The sequence below is a fragment of the Boleophthalmus pectinirostris genome, unplaced genomic scaffold (assembly GCF_026225935.1).
Source record: "Boleophthalmus pectinirostris isolate CB_2022bp ecotype Guang Dong unplaced genomic scaffold, ASM2622593v1 HiC_scaffold_3, whole genome shotgun sequence".
Taxonomy (NCBI): domain Eukaryota; kingdom Metazoa; phylum Chordata; class Actinopteri; order Gobiiformes; family Gobiidae; genus Boleophthalmus; species Boleophthalmus pectinirostris.
In genome coordinates this window covers 37,679,771-37,699,268 of record NW_026571299.1, presented here as the reverse complement: position 1 = coordinate 37,699,268, position 19,498 = coordinate 37,679,771, and the positions used below count along the sequence as shown (strand labels likewise).

Here is a 19,498-nt window from a genome sequence, read left to right as displayed (position 1 = left end):
TAGATGTATGAAATACTGTTCCTTCATTAAAAACTGGTTATTGTTCCCAAAAAGTATCCTCTTTGATTTATATCCATTATGGGATAATATCAGTTTGTACAGTTAAAAAATACTCTGAATGAATGTGGTTCAAATCTGTTTTTATTATGATTTTATTATAATAAAATCATACAATAAGTGATTTTTATTATAAAATCACTTATTGTGTTTAAAATGTAACATCATTGCTTGAAATCTAATATCTGAATTGTCTGCTTGTGCAGTTTCGGGTGAGTGTGCTGGACATGATCACAGGCGCAGACAGCAGCAGAGCTATGGATTTGACCAGAGATTGGGAGAGGCTTTGATAGCCAGAGCTATTGATGGACGGATTGCATCAGATTGGAGGAGGATAAGCTGCTTGGGGGGACGTGCTGGAGCAAAACTCTTTGGGCCACTGTCAGTTGTCTCCAATGGGACGATCCATCATGCGTTTGAAGATGGCGTTTTAATTATTCGACAGGGAGGAGAAATGAGCCATGGCGGGATAAGTGATAGGCGAGCAGAGTGGCCTTTGGGGTATTTGCCATGTGTGTTGTGTACTCCAGATCACTTTGATCATGAGAAGTGTGTGTCTGTGTGTCCCACTTAAAGCACTTATTTATTATTACCACACAATACACTAGCTAGGGTAATCTTTGGCACACAGTGAAAATGAGATTTCAGACAGTTGTGTAGGTGTGCAGTTACATAACTCTCATTTATTTGGCCAAGGCAAGGTATTACACAGGATTTTACACAAAATAGAGCACTTTGTTATTTGAAGCACACTATGGATTTGGACATGCATTAGTAGATTAGTCACACCCTTTGTCAGCTGCCTGCTCAGGTTGTATGCATAGCTGTCGTTACATCATGACAAATTACAGTATTGTGTTCATACAGTGTATACTGCTCAGACCAGGACTACATATTTACTGGTGATTGAACCTGGCCTTTTCTGTGTGAAATTTGCATATTCTCCCTTTGTGTGGTTTCTAAACTGGTTTCTTCAATCTCCCTTGTCATCCTAAATCATACATAGTTGTTCCAAGTATGGGTACGGCCAAGGTTTTGTCTTGGATTAGGAGAATGGTCTCTGAGCTCTGTGGTTAAAGGATGTAGAGAATAAATATCCCTACAAGGACAATACAGTTTGTTTCATTATCTCATAGCAGGAAAGAAAGTACCATTTGATCTTTTTCAAACAGATAGTACTTTATGTCTTAAACTCCTTGAAGTACTGATTTTAAGAATTATCTGGATTTAAAGCTCTATAACTGACCTTTCTGTGATTTTCATATCAGTCATAAATAATACATTATGATTTAGGGAATCCTTTGTTACCACTCTTACACACTGGTAATTTTATAGTTAGATAGAAAATTGTTTCAGATTTGGTTCATATTTTGCCCTGAAGGCAAACTTCTCCCACATGAAACATGACTTTGCTGTGACATCCAAGCCAACATTGTCTACCTTAACAATCTTTTTTTTTTACAAACAGAATTTTAATTTGTAGCAATGAAAAGACATGCAGCATATTTGAATTCAATATGATTTAATTTCAGTTTCAGAGCAAGCTGTAATGAAAGCTGTGCTGTCTCCACTGTAAAGTCTGAATTGCTTCCCTATGGTGTTATTTGCCTTAATGGTCTCAAACCATTTCCACCAAAATGCTCGCTATTTTCCATTTGAGAATACCACACAAGCATGCACTAACCTCCTTTACTCTATATTAACGCTAATCAAACGGTTCAATAGAATGTTTCAAAGCTGCAAATTACAAAGAAATTTGACAAAACAAGGTAGGATCTCTTCCACGTCTTAGGCACTGCATTCAGACCCAGCCTTTATATTAGTCTGACCCTAAAAACCTCTATTGAACACCACCTAAACAGGGCTCTTGTACTGGTCTGTTTGGCTCTTTGAAGTGTGCCCCAGCCCACTTAAGTAGTGAGTGGTCTTTTTTATCATGCAGGTGTATTGTACTGAAGAAAATAGAGTGAAACAAACATCTATATAATCCACGTGTTGTGAAATCCCTCAGTGGACTGCCCTGCCTTTTAGCCACGGTGTAGGTTTTAACCTCTGGGTCGGAGCTGCTTGAACCGTGAGTGCGGCGCAAGCTTTTACGTTTGGCTGTGTTCCCCTTTGTCCAGATCCATCTGTTCTACCTGTGCGTCTCTAAGCTCTCATTCCTCTCCTGTCAACATCCACTCTCCTGCTAGATATTAATGACTGTCTCAAATAGTCTACTCCACTGCATTCATGCTCACACTCCTTTGATCAAGTGGCATGCATCCTTTGCTGCCCATTGCATTATAGTTGTATAGTGTAATGTTGTCATGGTACTAAAATATCAAACTCCATTTCAGTAGTAAAGACTAGGGTTCAGACTGATAACAAATTTGACATTGCAATCATAATAAAAAAAAACATATATTTTTTAGAGAACAGACTGTCATCTTCAACAATGAATTATGTATAAACACTCCACTTTATACATGTTACACAAGAGATATAACTATAGTTTTATACTTAAGATTTTGGGATAAAACCAGTTTTGATTTTGTTGTTTAGGACTCCTCAACCGTGATCCATTTCAGTTGCCCCATTTCGGGTAGCCCTATTGCGGCATGTGTGTGGCGCCGCCTGTCCCGACGTCATGGCACGTGTCTAAAAATACCACAGTCTCGCAGAGCTCGGTCCAAGGCAGGCCCGAGAGCCAGAGGGAGAGCAATCTGCCGTCTCCCCAAAGAGACACTTGAAGGAGAAGGCGCAAATCAGACAAATTTACACTGAGCCTGTGCCTTTGCCACCAAGACCTCTGTTGTACTCACTGATGGGTGGGTGGTAAAGTGATTCTAAATTCAATTATATTTCCAGACAAGAGCACACGTCTGGCCAGGCAGCTCTGTAAGCACCAAGGCTAATCGCTGGGTGAGGACTGAGGCAGGAGAGCACAGACCCCGGACACTGGATCTGGAGCAGGTCAACTGGGCACAGCATGTTCCACTGGACCACACACATCCGAAAACACGTAGTGCAAAGTAAAAATAAACACACTCAAGGAAATTATGCCAGCTGTTTCTTCATATATCTTGTTGTCACTGATTCTCCCTCATTCTATGGTTAAAACATATTCATATTTGCTGAAAAATAGATTAAAAAAAAATATATTTTTATGCTGTTGTTGATTATGGTGTTGGTTATTAATCCCAATGATTGATGGCATTTCAGTCAGCCTAAATTGTTGATGCTTACAAATTTTTGCTTGCACATGACCTGCTTGGAAGCAAACCATTTCCAGTAAACTCAATAATATTGGTAATAGTTGTCCATGGGTTAGGCTTAGACAGACAAAATGTCATTGATCCACAAGGGAAATTTGCTTTGGTCTTTGTTATTGAGCCTGACTGAGTGTATGGACTATATAGTATTGCACATCTTGTGAATATACACTCCATTAACTGCTGTTCTGTTCCTCCTTATATTCTTGACTGCAGGCACTTTCAGAAGTGTCTTTCTTTGACTCTGTGTTTGTGCAAGTTTCTTTATGATAGAACAATTATCTGAGGAACAACTGTTCAGGCAAGCATAGTTTTAATAGAAAAAAGGCTAAAGTTTTATATTTTTTCTTGCAGGTGAAAGTAATCCCAAGGAGAGCAGCCCCTTCATCAACAGCAGCGATGCAACTGCAGAGAAGAGCCAGCAGTACGACGGCAAGAACATGGCCCTGTTTGAGGTACAAAGGCACACACACATGTACACACACATACAAAAGACACTATCAGGTGTGGTTGCAAGAAACTATGTAGTCCTCAACAATGTGTGATTGAAAAAGAGCCTGACATTGATCAATGGGGCTAATTACTGTGTGAAGGGCATCAGATTAATGTAAATCAAACTTGCACTACTTTGCACCTGTGTTTTATATTATCTCTACAGGTATAACATGCAGAAATTGACACTTATTGTGATCAAATAACAATATTTCAGTGACATAATAAAGATTTTAAATCTCAGCTTTTCCTAATATTGTGAGGCCAGAAAGTAGAGTATGTCTGTTGGAATATCTGTGTGTAAAACACTCCCAGTACCTGCAGTCTGGTTACATAAACTCATATGGTGGTTTGGGGCTTTTCAAAATGAATTATTGATTGGCTCTACTTGGTTTTTTTTTTGGAGCAGATATCTTTTTAAACCCTTTTATGTTAACAATGTGTTTTTGGTGCTTCTTTTTGTAGGAAGAGATGGACACCAGCCCTATGGTGTCATCTCTGCTCAGCAGTCTGGCCAACTACTCCAACCTGCCCCAAGGAAGCAAGGAGCACGAGGAGGCAGAGAACAACGAGGCAACAGAGACACGCAAGAAGCCTGTCAAGGTACTACAAAGATGAGTCGTTTACTCTGAACAAGCCAATGCACTGTTTTGGTTCTCTTTCCATATCACCATGAGTTTCCTTCTTATAAAACTGTGTTTCTACTGTAGTATGAGAGCCTTAAAGTACCACCACTGAAATACATGATTTAACTACAGTATACACTGTCAAATGACTTGGTCTATTACTGTGCAGGACCAACGAGGGTCTTATCCAAGACAACACCTGGTAGCAGTGGCTTAGTGACAATCCAAAGTTTGGAGAAACAATTCCCGTTCTGAGTTCTGTCATTGTGTCTTTAAGCAAGACACCTAGTATGAATGTGGTGTGTGAATGACTGATGGTTGTGGTCAAAGGGGCTGATGGTGCAGCTAATGACTACAGTAGTAGTTTACCACCACTGAGTATGGAGTGAATGAGTAATGACTACAGAGGCTTCTGAGAGGCTTCAACAAGTCTGTAAAGGTCATTACAACACATTATTATTATTATTATTATTATTATTATTATTATTAACACAAAAACTAATAACCAAGTGTAATAATACTAATAAGATGAACACAAATCAGAATTGGTTTAGACTGACTAAATCAGAATTAAACCAGATTAAACCAGGATTAAGTAGCAGTCTGTACTTTTAAATTATGCCCCATAGAGATCAGGACTAAAACAAAATTAAAACGCTTTTTAAATTAGAACTTGCAATTCATATAACTACTCCTACAGTCACAAAACAAAGCTTGTGTACCATCTGTTACAGAGCCATTGCTTCAGTTGACTAAACCAGACTAATGCGGTCTTGTTGGTCATACATTGTTAATTACTGATTTCAGTCCAAATCATGTGTTAATTTTAGCTGTAAAAATAAAACCTGTCACAGAAGCATGGTTATTATGTCTTGGTGCGTGTCTGGAGAAAGATTGCTGTCAAGGAAAATTACCTATTACCTTATATAGTTTGGTCTGCAAGGTGACATCAACTCCAATAATAGTGCACTTCTTCACTTACGCAGTCACTTGAGAGCTCTGAAACGCTGTGCAGGTTTTTGTCTGTCAATCATTTTCTGTTGGTTTTGCAAATCCCTTGTTCATACCACCGGATTGGGTTTTAAATGCCAGTCACTAATGAGCTCCTTCTGCATCCTGTTCCTATTTCTCTCCTGGAAGCTGTTGAAACGATACAGCAAGATGCAGTTTACTTGTGAGGCCTTAATTCCACAGATAGACAGTCAGGTGGTTTAAATCCTATGGGGAGTTGTTAGCAGCACTGCAAGATGTGACATAGCAAAGAAGCACTAATATTAGCGATAATGTCTGAAAAGTCTGGCATGTCAAATTAATGTCAAGATCTCGTGGCACGACAGCGAACATTTGAGGTAAAAGTGAGCGGCCATGACAGTGATATGATGACAGCTTGTCTATGAACTTTGACCCTGGGTGTCTCCGGAGTTGTCCAATCAGGTCTGGTCTTTCACCTTGAGGAGAAGCAGGTAGAGCATCACATGCACAGTGCAGCCTTCCACTGTGAATCCAGATGAGTTATACGGGACGCACGTATGCCCTCTGCCAAGGTCAATCAGAGACAGAGGAGTTCACTGCTGTATTATGGTGGAGCTATGTCTCATTATCTTAGTGCGCAGAGGATTCAGAGAGCGTGTAACCTTCAGAAGCAGGGGAGCTTTATCTGCTATACTGAAAATGCATTAAGTAACTATAACCATATTTAGGCAGAGCTTTTGACATTTAGTAGAGCTAATCATTGCACAAGCTGTTGCTGTCTTGGTTTCATTTTTGTATTTGTTGCATTTTTAGCCTGGTTGGTTCATTCTGTGGACCCCATCACAAATATTACAAGGCTTTTTACTGAATACTGTAAATGGGAGAGGACTTCTTCTAGTAGTATGTTTTGTGTGTACTATTTTTATTCTCTTTGACCTGGACAAATTCAGATCATGATTATGTAGTAGTAAAGAGATCAAGACTAAAATCAGTTTGAATTGAATTAAAATCCAATCAGGAATTAAATGACCACTGAATACAAGTGACGATCCTACACAGATGCCAAAAATTAGTCATTCATAAGACCAACTGTACTTTACTTTCATTCCTTCATCTGGTATCAGCTTATGCTTCTAACACCAGCAATTCTGGACAACCAAATGGTGCAGTGAAATGGCTTAAAACTGCATTGAGCCCGGGGAAATGATCATCTTTCGCTGAACTGTAAGGCGCATTGTTAAGTTCCTCTCAGATGGCGTAACCTCGGGAGCAGCTCTAATCTTCGCCCTGTCACCTTGATGCCTTCAATACTTTAATTAGTCTGTGCGCTACACCAAGCCACCACTCGTCCAATCAGCAGTCCCTTCCATGGGCAATCTCTCCATCGCCATGAGAGGCTTTTCATTAGGCTAGCCTGTGGCGCTCTATCACTCACACCACCACCTTTCCCTCTCTCTCCTCCCTCTCTTTCCTCCCTCTCTCTCTCCACCTCTTCCTCTCCCTATCACCTTGCCTCTCAGTTTCGCGCTGCTCTCCCTTCCCTCCATCGCCTTCATCAAGGGTCCCTCGAGTGAGTAGCTGAGTGAGTTGTTAGTGAGGGTTCGGGGCCTTTTCTTCGCCGTTGTGTGAAAGCCAAGATTAGAGATCGGGTTGATGTGCAACACAAGGGAGCAGTCCGGATAGGAACAAGTCACAGCTAATCTCCAGCTATTCTCTGCTCTCTCCATTATGTATTTGTGAGGAGCTGAGATGTTGGGAAAAACAGGATACATTTGGTATAAAACCTGATTTTATGTAAATTGTATATTTGTTTATTCAAATCTGGTTTGCCAGATATCAATACTGAGAGATTTGATTCAGCTCTACTGGAATCTGTTCTTGCACTGACCTGCCTTTGTCCACACCATAACTTTTTTCTACCTTATCTCATTTACTATTTCCCTGTAACATCTGTGTACATTTTGACATACGGGGTGTGTATGAGGAGCACTGTTATCCGCACACGTATTGACCATATGGTATAGACCTCAGGCAAATGAGCACAGTAGCGATTTAAACTTCAGCTTACTCCACAGAATACAGTATTAACTATGCAACCAATATGGAAGCCATAGGTCAAATTGTAATGTTAATTACAATTATATGACACATGATAAAGAATATGAATAAATCCAATATTTGATAGATTTCCTATACTGTGATATGGCACCAACTATGAAATCAAACCTCTGACCATTTACCAGTGGTTTTCAACACAGGGACCCCATAATGATTTCTAGGAGTCCCTAGATGACAGGGGAAAAAAGAATCTATTCAATAATCGTAAAGAAATCTTGACCCCATTCAAATGCAGTAGAAAATGCAGATTCCTGTTTGTTGGTCTACTAAATATATAATTATATAATTTATCCTGATAATAAAACCAATATTTGGCCATTCTGGTAGCCAACCTTTTGTGTTTGGGGCTTGCAAATGACTGATTGTTTTTATAGGAGTCATGATTGAAAAAGGTTGAGTACCACTGGTCTAAATGACAGAATCAGGAGAACCTATGTCCCTGTGTGCAAAAGGCTGCACACTGTTCTAATCTTACCCCATATACTGGTATTTCTCTTAAAGATTAACTCCAGTGTTACAAAATATTAAGTAACATGAGCACTGGAAGGTTGCATGTTTTAAAACACATTCATAATTCCAATACCAAAAATTTCTGCTATCTTGGCCGGAACTTCCTTTATTAATAACGTATAAAAAGTATAATGACCAATGACCAGCGAAATGGATTTATGAAATCTAAAGACTCAGAGTTGCACAATAGGTGCTCTTTTCTTTGTTGAAGTACAAAGCAATCTATTCACTGGCCAGTACTATTCAAGGTACCTTACAGTTAGGTAATGCAGTTATGTCATTGTAGGCATCAAACAATATATAAAAATAGCAGTTAAGTTATGCTTGTCTGTCCCAGCATAGGCAGCACACCTCTGGATAAAAAGATAAGAGCTTTGTGTGAGTGAGTGTTCAGTGGGACATGTGCATTATGGACAACACTTAACATCTGAGCAAAATGTGACATTAAAGAGAGAAAGTGACACATCGGGCTCTGTGCCTCTGTCTCTCAACCTAGAATATTCTATTAACACATGTAGACGCTTTTTGAAGTGGTGCAGCTAGGGAACCCCAGAGGAACTGCAACTGTGCTTGTTCCCACATACAACTGCTTTCAGACACATACACTGCACATGCATGAAGACACAGACAAAGTGACCACAGAGAGACTAGTGGGAGTGTGAGCCACTAACCATATGTTCACAGGCCTCTCCTCTCTCTCGTCTCGTCAATATTTCAACATACCTGAGCAGAATCACATTTGCCATATCAGCCTGCGTTTGGTCAGCAGAGCGTAGAGATGGTGCTACAAGCGTCACAATCAACCTCCTGTGCTGTATGTTTCGTTCACAAGTTTGAATATAGACCTTTAACCCTATCGAGATTGGATCTTTTAGGGAAATAATAAATGGCATGCATTCAGTATTTCTTTGGAAAATGTCGTTCCATTGTGAGATAGGAGCAAAATAACAAACTCTAGTGTTAGAACTAGAGCCCGACCGATATATCGGTTGGCCGATATTATCGGCTGATATGGGCAACTTTAGGCATATCGGCTATCGGCCAATATGCTTGCTGATAGGGGCCGATATTTCACGTGGGCATGTTATACCTCGTTATAAAGCTTAGACTCTCTACATTCTGTTCATTTAATCCAATTTACAGACAGATAAATGTCCTAATATGTGGCTCCACATCAGTATTTATCTACGGAGTCATTTGTCTGTGTGTGTCCGTACTGTCCCTGAACACACCACAGAGTCGCGTCACTCACGTGTGTTTGTTTACACCTGCAGACACAGATCCAAACACTGAGATTATTTTCTTTTTACGGACAATCGGTTTGAGTCTGGATTAAAAGGACATTTATTAGTGCAGATTTGTGATGTGAGGAGGAGCCTGTATGAGCGGTGAGTGTTGGAAATATGTCGACTCTGAAGCTAGTTTTTGTCATTTGTTATGGGTTAGCTGCTGTAGCTCCCACACATAAACAGACTGTTTTCTATTGGTCTGTTCTAAAGTGACTATATTGGCCGTATATTTGCTACTGGACCTGCACTGATATGTAAATGAGCTGTGAATAGACGTGTGAATTATGACATTTGCGCATATAATTAATTACCGCGGCGCGCACGTATTTACGGCTAAAGGCTAATAGCGCTACTTTCTTTACTAGTTATGGGTCCGTCGCGAACGAAATGACTCTTAGAACCGGCTCTTTGAAGGGAACGACGGGAGCCTGATCCTTATTGGGAGCCGTGTTTTCTCTTTCTCTCACTTTTTTTCTCTTCACGCCGCGTGCAGATTCGTGGTTTGACAGCGGCAGCGGCTAAAAACGAAACTTTGAGAAATTTGCGTGTACGTAGGATTAAAAAAAATTAAAATAAAAAAAACGAGCATATTTGACTGTAGTTTAGCATAAAATAAATAAGTCCCGGTTTAGTCCTTTTTCAGTCCTGGTTTAGACCTGGTTCAGTCCTGATTCAGTCCTGCTTTAGACGTGCTTTAGTCCTGCTTGCAACAAAACAATCTGAAGAGCCACTTGGGAGCCAAAAGAACCAGCAGCTTTTAGTGAGCCGAGCCAAAAGAGCCGGTTCTCTAAAAAGAACTGGAATACCCATCACTAGTGTCTAGAATGTGATGCAAAAATGCCATTAAGTCAACCTACTGTCTGTAAATATGATGTAAAGAGGCAGAATAACAATAAATGTTGCCTAAATAAACCCAATTTAAAATCCACCAGAGCCAAACCTAAGTTTTTTAAACAATTCAACATTTACATTGAATTTTTACATCACTAAATATATCGGTGATTATATCGGCTATCGGCAGCTCCAACTTCCATTATATTGGTTTCATATCGGCCACAGCAAAATCCATATCGGTCGGGCTCTAGTTAGAACTAATGTCAAGTGGCAGGTTGCCATTTTGGAGTCTTCTATTTGCAATATTGACAGCTGTGGTTAGTTGCCCAAGTAGTCATATTTTGGCTTTGAAAATCGGATCCCATCTGGTGTTAATTCATAACTCTCGAATGTGGATGACCCATACTTTGTGAGTGAGGAAATCGTAACCAAAAATAATGTTTTTGATCCAACCTCAACTTTCTCAGTGTGATTTAAATAAATGTTTTCTTCAAAGTTGCCACCAAATTGTATATACTATATTATTTCCTCATTTAATTAAACAAAATCATCCTGATGCTCTATATACTTGTACATGCACTCTCCCCTTTTCTCCCTCCTTGTTAGCCACGGTTTTACTTGCACCTTTATTTGCTAAGTAACTCTCGCTATTCTCACCATATCAACAAAATGACCCTAAGAAAAACACCGTGTTAATTCATTAGTTTCTAAATTGAAGTCACAGTCCATTGCACTGCTCATTAACCAACCCTTAATTCCTTCAGCATGTTATTCTTATCAGCATCTTAAAGAAGAAACCCGATTTGTCCTAGACCCAACTTCATCTAAAATACTTTAACACAACGCCCTTTTTCTTTCATGGATAAAATGAACACATTTTCACTGCCAGTGTTGTGTTTGCAAATAGCTTAAGTGCTTGGCATATCTAAAGTGGCTCGGACAGAAGGAGCACCCATGGGACACCAGTAAAGTTGGTTCTTTCTGGTAAGAGGTGCCCTAACCTGAAGTGGGTGCAGCTGTGTATGTGTAGTTGTTGTTGTCTGTCTGAACACACCTGAGCCATAGCTTCAAAGTGCGCATGGGCTCCACTTCCCAGGGGGCGCTGTGGGCAGCTGTTCCCCTTTCCATTTCGGTGCTGGCCTGTATACCTGTTGGCTGTGAGCAGATCTCCAGGGAAATCTTCAGAGCTGCTGGCGATGGTCCCATTAAACAAACAGCAATGAGAGAAATAACAAATGTGCATCTATTAGGGCAGGAGGGTAGCGAAATCCCTGTCCACAAATGAACAAATGTAACAGCAATTGGGTGAAAATAGAAAGAGATAGATATTTCCACTAAGACTGTTCCCAGTACAGACACAAATTTAGTGCATACATTAGTGTTCCATCTGCTTAGGCATTGTTCACACAAACAACTATTAGTTTGTGGGCTTTCATATAGGGTGGGCAAAATTGAAACAAAAAATATAAAAATTTCTTAGAGCCAGATCACAATTTTGTCATGATTCATGTACACATTATATTTTTCTATTGTCTTAAAGATCAAAGTGGTAAACAAAGTCATCTGCTTCTTCTGAAAGTTCACTGTCACTGGGATCAGTTAAATCCAGCCATCACTCACTGAAGCCTTACAGAGGCTAGACAATTGGAGACGTTGCTGGGAAAAGGTGTCTGTGTTTGTGCACAGAGTCCACAGTCAAAACACGCCATAGCAACAGAGATAGCTGCAAAACACAAGCACTTAAAAAACTCTAAAAAGGTTCTCTGAATATGTGCTCATGAAAACTGTATAAGGATGTGATTTGGTAGATAGCATCAGTAGCTCAACAGCCGTAAACCTCCAATAAACTCTTATGTAATACAAAGGATTTTATTGTTGCATCTGGATTATAACTCATCACTGTCGGCTGCTGCACACTCTCATACAGTATACAAGGCCTGTTGATTATACTTCCATTGTGTGGGAGTACGGAGGAAAATGTCATTTTTCACACTGGAGAAGGTTACTTTGCTTATGTTCCTCTGCTGTGAGTGGTGGAGGCATAAGCACTGTTTTGTTGTTACACTCAATAGCGTTACACGTCTTTTTGGGGTAGATTAGTATAATCTCTAATCATTATTTTCAGTCATGGAGTGCTTTTCAGACCCTGCCTCTTTTCCGCTTGTCTGATTGCTGAGTTCAAGGTTACTCTAAGCGAAGATGAATGTTACCTGCTGCAATAGATCAGGCGTCCTGCACAGGTTATAGCTTAACTCTTTCCCATAAAACAATAATTATAATACCTTTCATTTATATAAAAGTCATACATAAAAACAACCATACCTACAGCCAATCACCAAAAATCTCTCAATTTAAATGGTTTTAAACAAAAGCAACAAGCACACTGGGAGGCTTGAGTCCAGAGTATAAAGGGCACTATAGAAGTTTGGGATGTATTTTAACTATGGTCCATTCTGATAAACGTAACATTATTATGTAAATGCTCAGGGTTTCCTCTGTTATTCCTCACTGACCTCTTTCTGCAGCCTCAGCACTATTATGGCCCACTACAAAGTGCTGATGGCAGGTGGACCTTATTGGCTGTAACACCTGACTGTTAGTCCACAGTGTACTACTCACCAAGTCCCTGAAGGAGCCGCCACAGACACCTGTCCACATTTAATTACAGCACTACTGTTAGGCCACAGTTAGAAGGGTAGCAAAAGGGGATCAATAGGTTAGATAAAGTAGTATGTTCATTTAAGACTAAAATAATGATGATTGTCTTTAGAGAAGGAGTTTGGGAGCAATGCAAAGAATATACATGCAAAGAAAAGACAAATGTCTCAGCTACACTGGTTACAAGAGAAATGCTTTAACTTTTGCTTACTGTTGCTTTCGGTGTTTTCTTTTTAACTCAATTGTTGGTAGCCATTTTAGGATTTCTGCTAAATAGAATTAAATCTGTATTAAGTCAGCTGACAGCACATGATGAAAAACCGTCTATGCCACACACTGAAGGGCACAGCCATAGCGAGTCCCACTGTCCCAGTGTGATTTGCATGACTGAGATGACACACTGTGAGAATGCTTCCCAAACTGAACTGTGTATGTGTGCATTTCTTTGTATGATGTGGGTTTATGTGTGTGTATTTGTGCATGATTTGTGTGTATCTGTGTGTGTGTGGGGGGTGATCCGACAGAGATGGACGAGGCGCGCTCTCCCGGGTCCCTGCAGCCGCTCCCTCGGCAGCCTGTGGAGGCCCTGACGTGATCTTTGATTAAAGCACAGTACGGCTTCAGCTTGAGACGCCCCCCGCAGACATGACGGAGCGGTAAAGAGGCAAGGCTGCACATTATATTGTAGCCCTATGGAGCACAGGCTGTACAGAACACCTGTCCAAATGACATGACAAGCCTGGCGGGACCACATGAATGCATCAAAGACATGTTAATCTGTGAGTCTGTTGCTTTGATCCTAAAGTGGGACGGGGTCTATCCTATATGTTTTAAACTGACACTACTCATCCTATATTGTTATCGCTGAACTATTAAACTGAAAAGCCAAAAACAACTTCATTTTTTATTAAATTCAAAGTATTTGATAGATAACACAGTATATCAAATTGTCCAATCATGTAGGTTCTTTTGGCTCTAGTTCCATAATGGCTTCGAACCAGCAAGCAAGTTGGCAAGAGTGGAGAGAATTATTATTTATTTTTTTACTAATCAAAAGCAAGGCATCCAAGACAGTTTACAGTGCACCAGACTAAATATATTTTGTCATGTTAAATGATTTATGTGTTTATTATTGATTTGGTGAATCAACATCCAGCAAACTGTATCTGATGCATAGCTGAGTAAGCTGCAGCCAATATGAATGATATGCGCCTGATGTATTTTCTGCTGCTCTTCCATCAGCCCTTCCACTGATTGTAATAACTTTGGGCTTGAGCGTAATTGCTTTCTGGCCATGCATTTGAAAGTTCTAGAACATGATGTTCAACTCTGCGTGGATCATGTTTGAGGTGTGGGTCCTGGCACAGAACTGAAGTCAAGGAGCTAGCTATGCTGAGTGATGGCACTGGTATTAAACTTCCTTTTTTTTTTTTTTTTTTTTTAACACATACCAATTTAATTAGTTGAGCTGAGTAAACATGTTTTTAATTGTAAGTGGTGCAAAATATTAAATTCATGAATTGTTTAAGAATATAGATCCAGATTGAGAAAATCAGCAAATGAAATGATAGGCAAACTCAGGACTAAAACAAACCTATGGTAGTAAAAGTATTTACCTCTTTATTTGTCCCACAATGGGGAAATTACAATGATTCAACCATAGACTATATATAAATTGACATAGCTAACTTGTTACTTAGTCCACTATGCAGTCTATGGTTGCAATGTAAAGTTCAAGAACCACAGGAGAATAATAATAAACATGCTAACAAAATCAAGATAAATAACTATTAAAAGATTTTAAATTTCCAAATAGATATCCAGGACATCCCAACTCCTTTCTTTGTTTTTTATTTGTTATATAAGAAATAGGAAAAATCATGTTTTTGACATGATGCAGTATTGAGTAAATGTCCCTCAGGCAGCAATAATTTCAAATAAAACATAACTGCATTTACAATTCCCTCACAGAAGAAGACATTTCCCTGGGATATGTGTGGACTAAAGATGAGTATGAGTAAGTGAATATAGCGCTACTCGATGTGCTACTTAGTTTACACCAACACTGGAAAGGCGTGAGAAGAAGAGGTATAATTTATTGTTAGTTGGAAGCAAACAAAAGAGTGTGGGCCTTATGTAAGTGTGCTATATAAAGATATGGTGTGACCGCTCATGTTGTAAAGCCTTTGCTGCTTTTTCCAGAAGCAGCCCCCACGTGATAATCATGCTAATTGCAGTTTGGCGAGTGCAGCTTCTTTGTTTATCTGCTGGAAATTAGAATATAATTATATTTGTGAGGCCTGCTCGGGCTCGCTCCCCCTCTCATGCACACAGACAGTTTATTATTAATGCTTTACCGAGCCTCTTCAAACAAATCACATATTGTGGCATTACGCACACAGTATTCTTCATTTGATGTCACCCACTTGTCAGGCAGATTTGATTATGGAATTGGAATAGGATGATGCTTCACAGTGCACAGTTTTGTTTATAAATCCTCTATTTTGTTGTAATTTCATCTAGTGCAAAATATTTCAACATTTGATAGTTGTCAAAATATTAATGAGCATTACATATGTGAGCCATCCTGCTACATGTTAAATGGGCAACAGCCACTGTCAAGTTCAACCAGGTCTAAGTAAGTGTATATTATGTGTGTTTAGGCAATAAGAAAGTGTATGATGTATAATATTGAAATACACACTGAAATACAATGTAATTTGCTCTACTACTGGTACTACTTCTGGTATTACTATTACTGCTATTACCACAGGAGCAGATGTGTTTTTCCTTTGAAACAGTAGCTTTAGGCATGACTCACCTGCAGGCCATGTAGGGCTGGTAGAGGGAGAGCCATTTTGATGACCATTCACCCTTGTTACCTACTTTGATTTTCAAACAGTGTGTCGAAGAACACTGTCATGCCTCTAGGTATTGCCAGGTGTCTTAAAATAATGTCCAATTTGATCCAATTGAGTTAACACATAGTAAATAAATAATTAAATTAAATTCAGTTTGAAGCAAACCTCTGATTCAAAAAAGAAAGAAAAATAGTCATAACTGCCACAGGTCCCATATTATTTATAATGTTGTTTCCTCATCAAAAATATAGCTGGAGTTTAGTTTTGTTTCATGTTCATGTTTAACACACAGACTTTTAGACTGAGGCACATGTGCTCCACTGTGATTTTAAACACCATACCTTCAGTAGCACCATTTGGATCAGCCCTGGAATTGCCTATCTCTACTGAACTCAAGATAAAAGGTAGCTGTTATTTTTATATTTTAGTAAATGTGTGTGTTTCAACAAAAAAGTGTGCTGACTGAAAATCTTCACAAAAACGTGTGTGTGATGCAATGACATGTCAGCTGAAGTGCGCTCTCTTTTCTTTGTAAAGTGGACCACAGCTGGATATCATTCATAATGGGTCATAATTATCCTACACTGACCCATGTGTCCTTGTGTGGGGTGTGAATACAGCATAGCTCTTTTACACTGGGTCATCCTATGCCATGTGTCCTTCAGATTTAATACAGCCATAACTGACCACACATACATCTCCTGTAAAGAAATACTGGAGATAAGGTAAATACAAACTTGAGCGATTCCCATGAATTAACCTGGAAATCTTGAGGGAATCGTATTCTTCAGTGGGGAGGGTTTTGAATATGACACAGATATCCCCATTCACCCACCACTCAACCGGAGCGCTGCATCAAATGAGCTCAAAAAGGAGAAAATGGCACATTACTCCAGTGGCTGCCTCACCATGTCCAGCTCTTCAATTATTTACAGAATTTCCTCTGTGAGAAGTCAAAATACAACTGGAAGCAGAACTGTAACTTGTCTAAATCTTAACAACTTTAGTTTAATTTTGTTTATCACAACATCTCAGCAGTGTATTACAGGACAATGTAGCTTGCATGTGGATATCCTCATTGTGGATTCCCTATTATAGTAAAATATAATGTCGGTAAACCTAATCTGATACAATTCATTTTTTATTAACTGATGGTGATGATATGGAGTGACACAAAATGTGTTGGCCAAATTGTGTATTACTGATGTGAAAATCTACTTAATGCTTCCATGTGATAATTTTCAATAATATTTTTATAGCCTCCAGCGAAATTAGCAATAAAAGGTTGTAATAAAGTACCACCAGACTACAGCATCCAACAATGCTAGTACACTTGTTCCTTATAGTGAGTTATGACCATCTGCAGTGCATTGTGTGCTGTTGTTTGAACTGAATAATTTACACAGGTATACCACAAAAACTGCATCAGATCACTGGCCTCCCTCCATGCACAACGGGGGATCTGTGTTTGTTGTTTTTATTGAAACTCAAAGTAGCTGGCTCAGAGTAAATTGTGCACATCTGCTCTCAGCCTCAGAGCAAACAGGCACATGACACTTAGCTGAGCATCTCCCTATTCTGAAATGTGAACATCAAACATTTGAGATCACAAGGAGTTCAAAAACAAGCAGCTCATGTCTTGACCAAATACAGTCTAATTTAATTACATTTTATTTGTTTCAATCTGTGTATTATACTCACACCTAATCTAATCTGTTTGCTTGCCTCTTGTTAGCACTCAACAAGGCCTACCTTGTAAATGTTTGTTTAATAAATTAATATAATTTCTTTTCTTCTGTAGGCTCCACAACTTGGCACTCTGATGGGGGTGTACCTGCCATGTATCCAGAATATCTTTGGAGTCATCCTCTTCCTCAGGATGACCTGGCTGGTGGGCATTGGAGGAGTCATTGGGACCTTCATCATCGTCTTCATGTGCTGTGCCACAGTAAGTGTTCTTGACAAACAAAAAAAAGTGTCAAAAAACTCGGAAGTAACATTTTTAAAGTTGCATGATCTGACCAGTTTTCAGTGTTTCTGTACAAATCCAGTTGTATACTATGTGATGAAAAGAACAAAATGGAGGCAACGCACACTGTGATATCCCTGGTTCTCATTAATGTCCCTGAGCTGTGGCGTGTGAGGAGTGGACCCTCTGTCCTGCATTTGTCCTCTGTCTTATCTTCCGATGACCCCACAATATGCGTGACTGGTCAGATCCTCTCATTATCAGATTCTGAGTCTCCATACCCTTAGTGAATGTTACATACAGTACTTTGCACAGACAGAATTGGCTGCGTTCCGCCTGTTACTGCTCTTGTGACAGTAGCCTATATGAACAAGCTTCAATCTGTAGACAGTGAACATGGTGGCGTATTAAAGCTGAATAGAGCATTTCAATAAAAGGTACAAGAATGTCCTATTGAATTCTCCGAGTGTATGTCATGTCCACACTGCACTATATGTCGGTGTATGTGTGAGTTTATGTGTGTGTTTGTGCAGCCTAGATTCTCCTTCAGCACACAGTGTATTTATAGAACAGCCTTCTCCAAATCCAAGCTATAACACGCTATAAGGCAGTGAGCTTCAGGATCCAAAAAGCACTAGAAAAGCAAATTAATACAGTATCCAAAGCTGTAAATTAATACCATCGTACAGAAACATAAGAAGCTGTTATGTTTTAGATAATGAAGTTAAAGAAAATCATATTCAGTGGTCTAAAGATTTTTCTAAATTGTAAAGATTTTTCCTAAAGATTTTTTACCCAGACAGTAAAGGTGCTCTATGTTTAACTTTTATGGTTTAGGGTTCACCACTTGCTTGTCTCCATGCTTTGCCTGAAATGTTCCAAATGGGATTACATTTTTCTGTTTTTTTATTTGCTTTTTTGTTTGTTTGTTTTTAATTACATGTGTTTTACCCTGAAAATGACCTTGAAGAACATTCACTGTAATTATTAGGAGACTCGTCTCTTCACAGATCTGACGTGTAACTTAGCCTGGTGGCATAACGTCCTTGGTGCCATTGAGATAAATCAGCTTAATGACGTACTGTGGAACATTACAGGCAAAGTGCACACATCTCCATGGAGAAAAGCAAGGAGTACACTCTCCACCTGAAAAGTTACATAGTGCACCTTTAATTTAATCAACCAACCAATTCACTCTTGATGATAGTTTTCTCAGTAAGCTTATATAAGGAAAATCATGTAATTTCCTGAAACACAATTTGGTTTTTAGCTCTCTGTAGAAATAGCAGAGAAAGGCGCAGTGCGGTATATGCAGGAGCTCAGAAGTCGGTGACATCTGAACAGGTTGATGTGGGTTTGGCAGCCGCTCAAACCCACACAGACACTGACACTGCTACACATGTTCAAACATATACTCTCCCTCCCCACTCCACACGCTTCATTTTGTCACTCTATTTCGGTCTGGCTGGCACACACACACACACACACACACACACACACACACACACACACATACACTCTTATCAGTCACAGAGAGCTCATAGCAGGGCCCCGGGGCGATAAGCCTGAGCGTGAAACCCCCACCTCCCCCCTCTCCTCTCCTCCTGAGCTCCTTACATAACACATACACCTAAGGGCCCAAAGGGGACTCAGGGTGCACCCCCACTCACACTCGCACTCATGTCTGACTGCATACATGTACACAGAAATGCTTCCTCAGTCACATCATCAGGGAGCCACAAGTGAGGGAATCACTGCAATAAGCATGTTTGAGCTCCTCTGGCCTGAAGCAGGTATTAGGCAGTGTTATAAATAAGAGAGGAGATATGGGCAGATTGAAGATGCAGATGCAAATATG

At 39.7% G+C, this 19,498-nt stretch overlaps 1 protein-coding gene across 3 annotated transcripts in view; it reads left to right on the top strand.

The window, feature by feature from the left end:
• Window positions 1-19,498, top strand: part of slc12a5a (solute carrier family 12 member 5a) — a 126,654-nt gene that overhangs the window by 84,687 nt on the left and 22,469 nt on the right. For 2 of the 3 annotated variants that reach the window (XM_055160462.1, XM_055160461.1), the window contains exons 2-4: window positions 3,666-3,766; window positions 4,269-4,406; window positions 17,473-17,619. In XM_055160462.1, the coding sequence (XP_055016437.1) occupies window positions 3,666-3,766; window positions 4,269-4,406; window positions 17,473-17,619 (386 nt within the window). Of the gene's footprint in view, window positions 1-3,645; window positions 3,767-4,268; window positions 4,407-17,472; window positions 17,620-19,498 lie in introns of all 3 variants that reach the window. The other variant, XM_055160463.1, reaches the window with a different exon arrangement.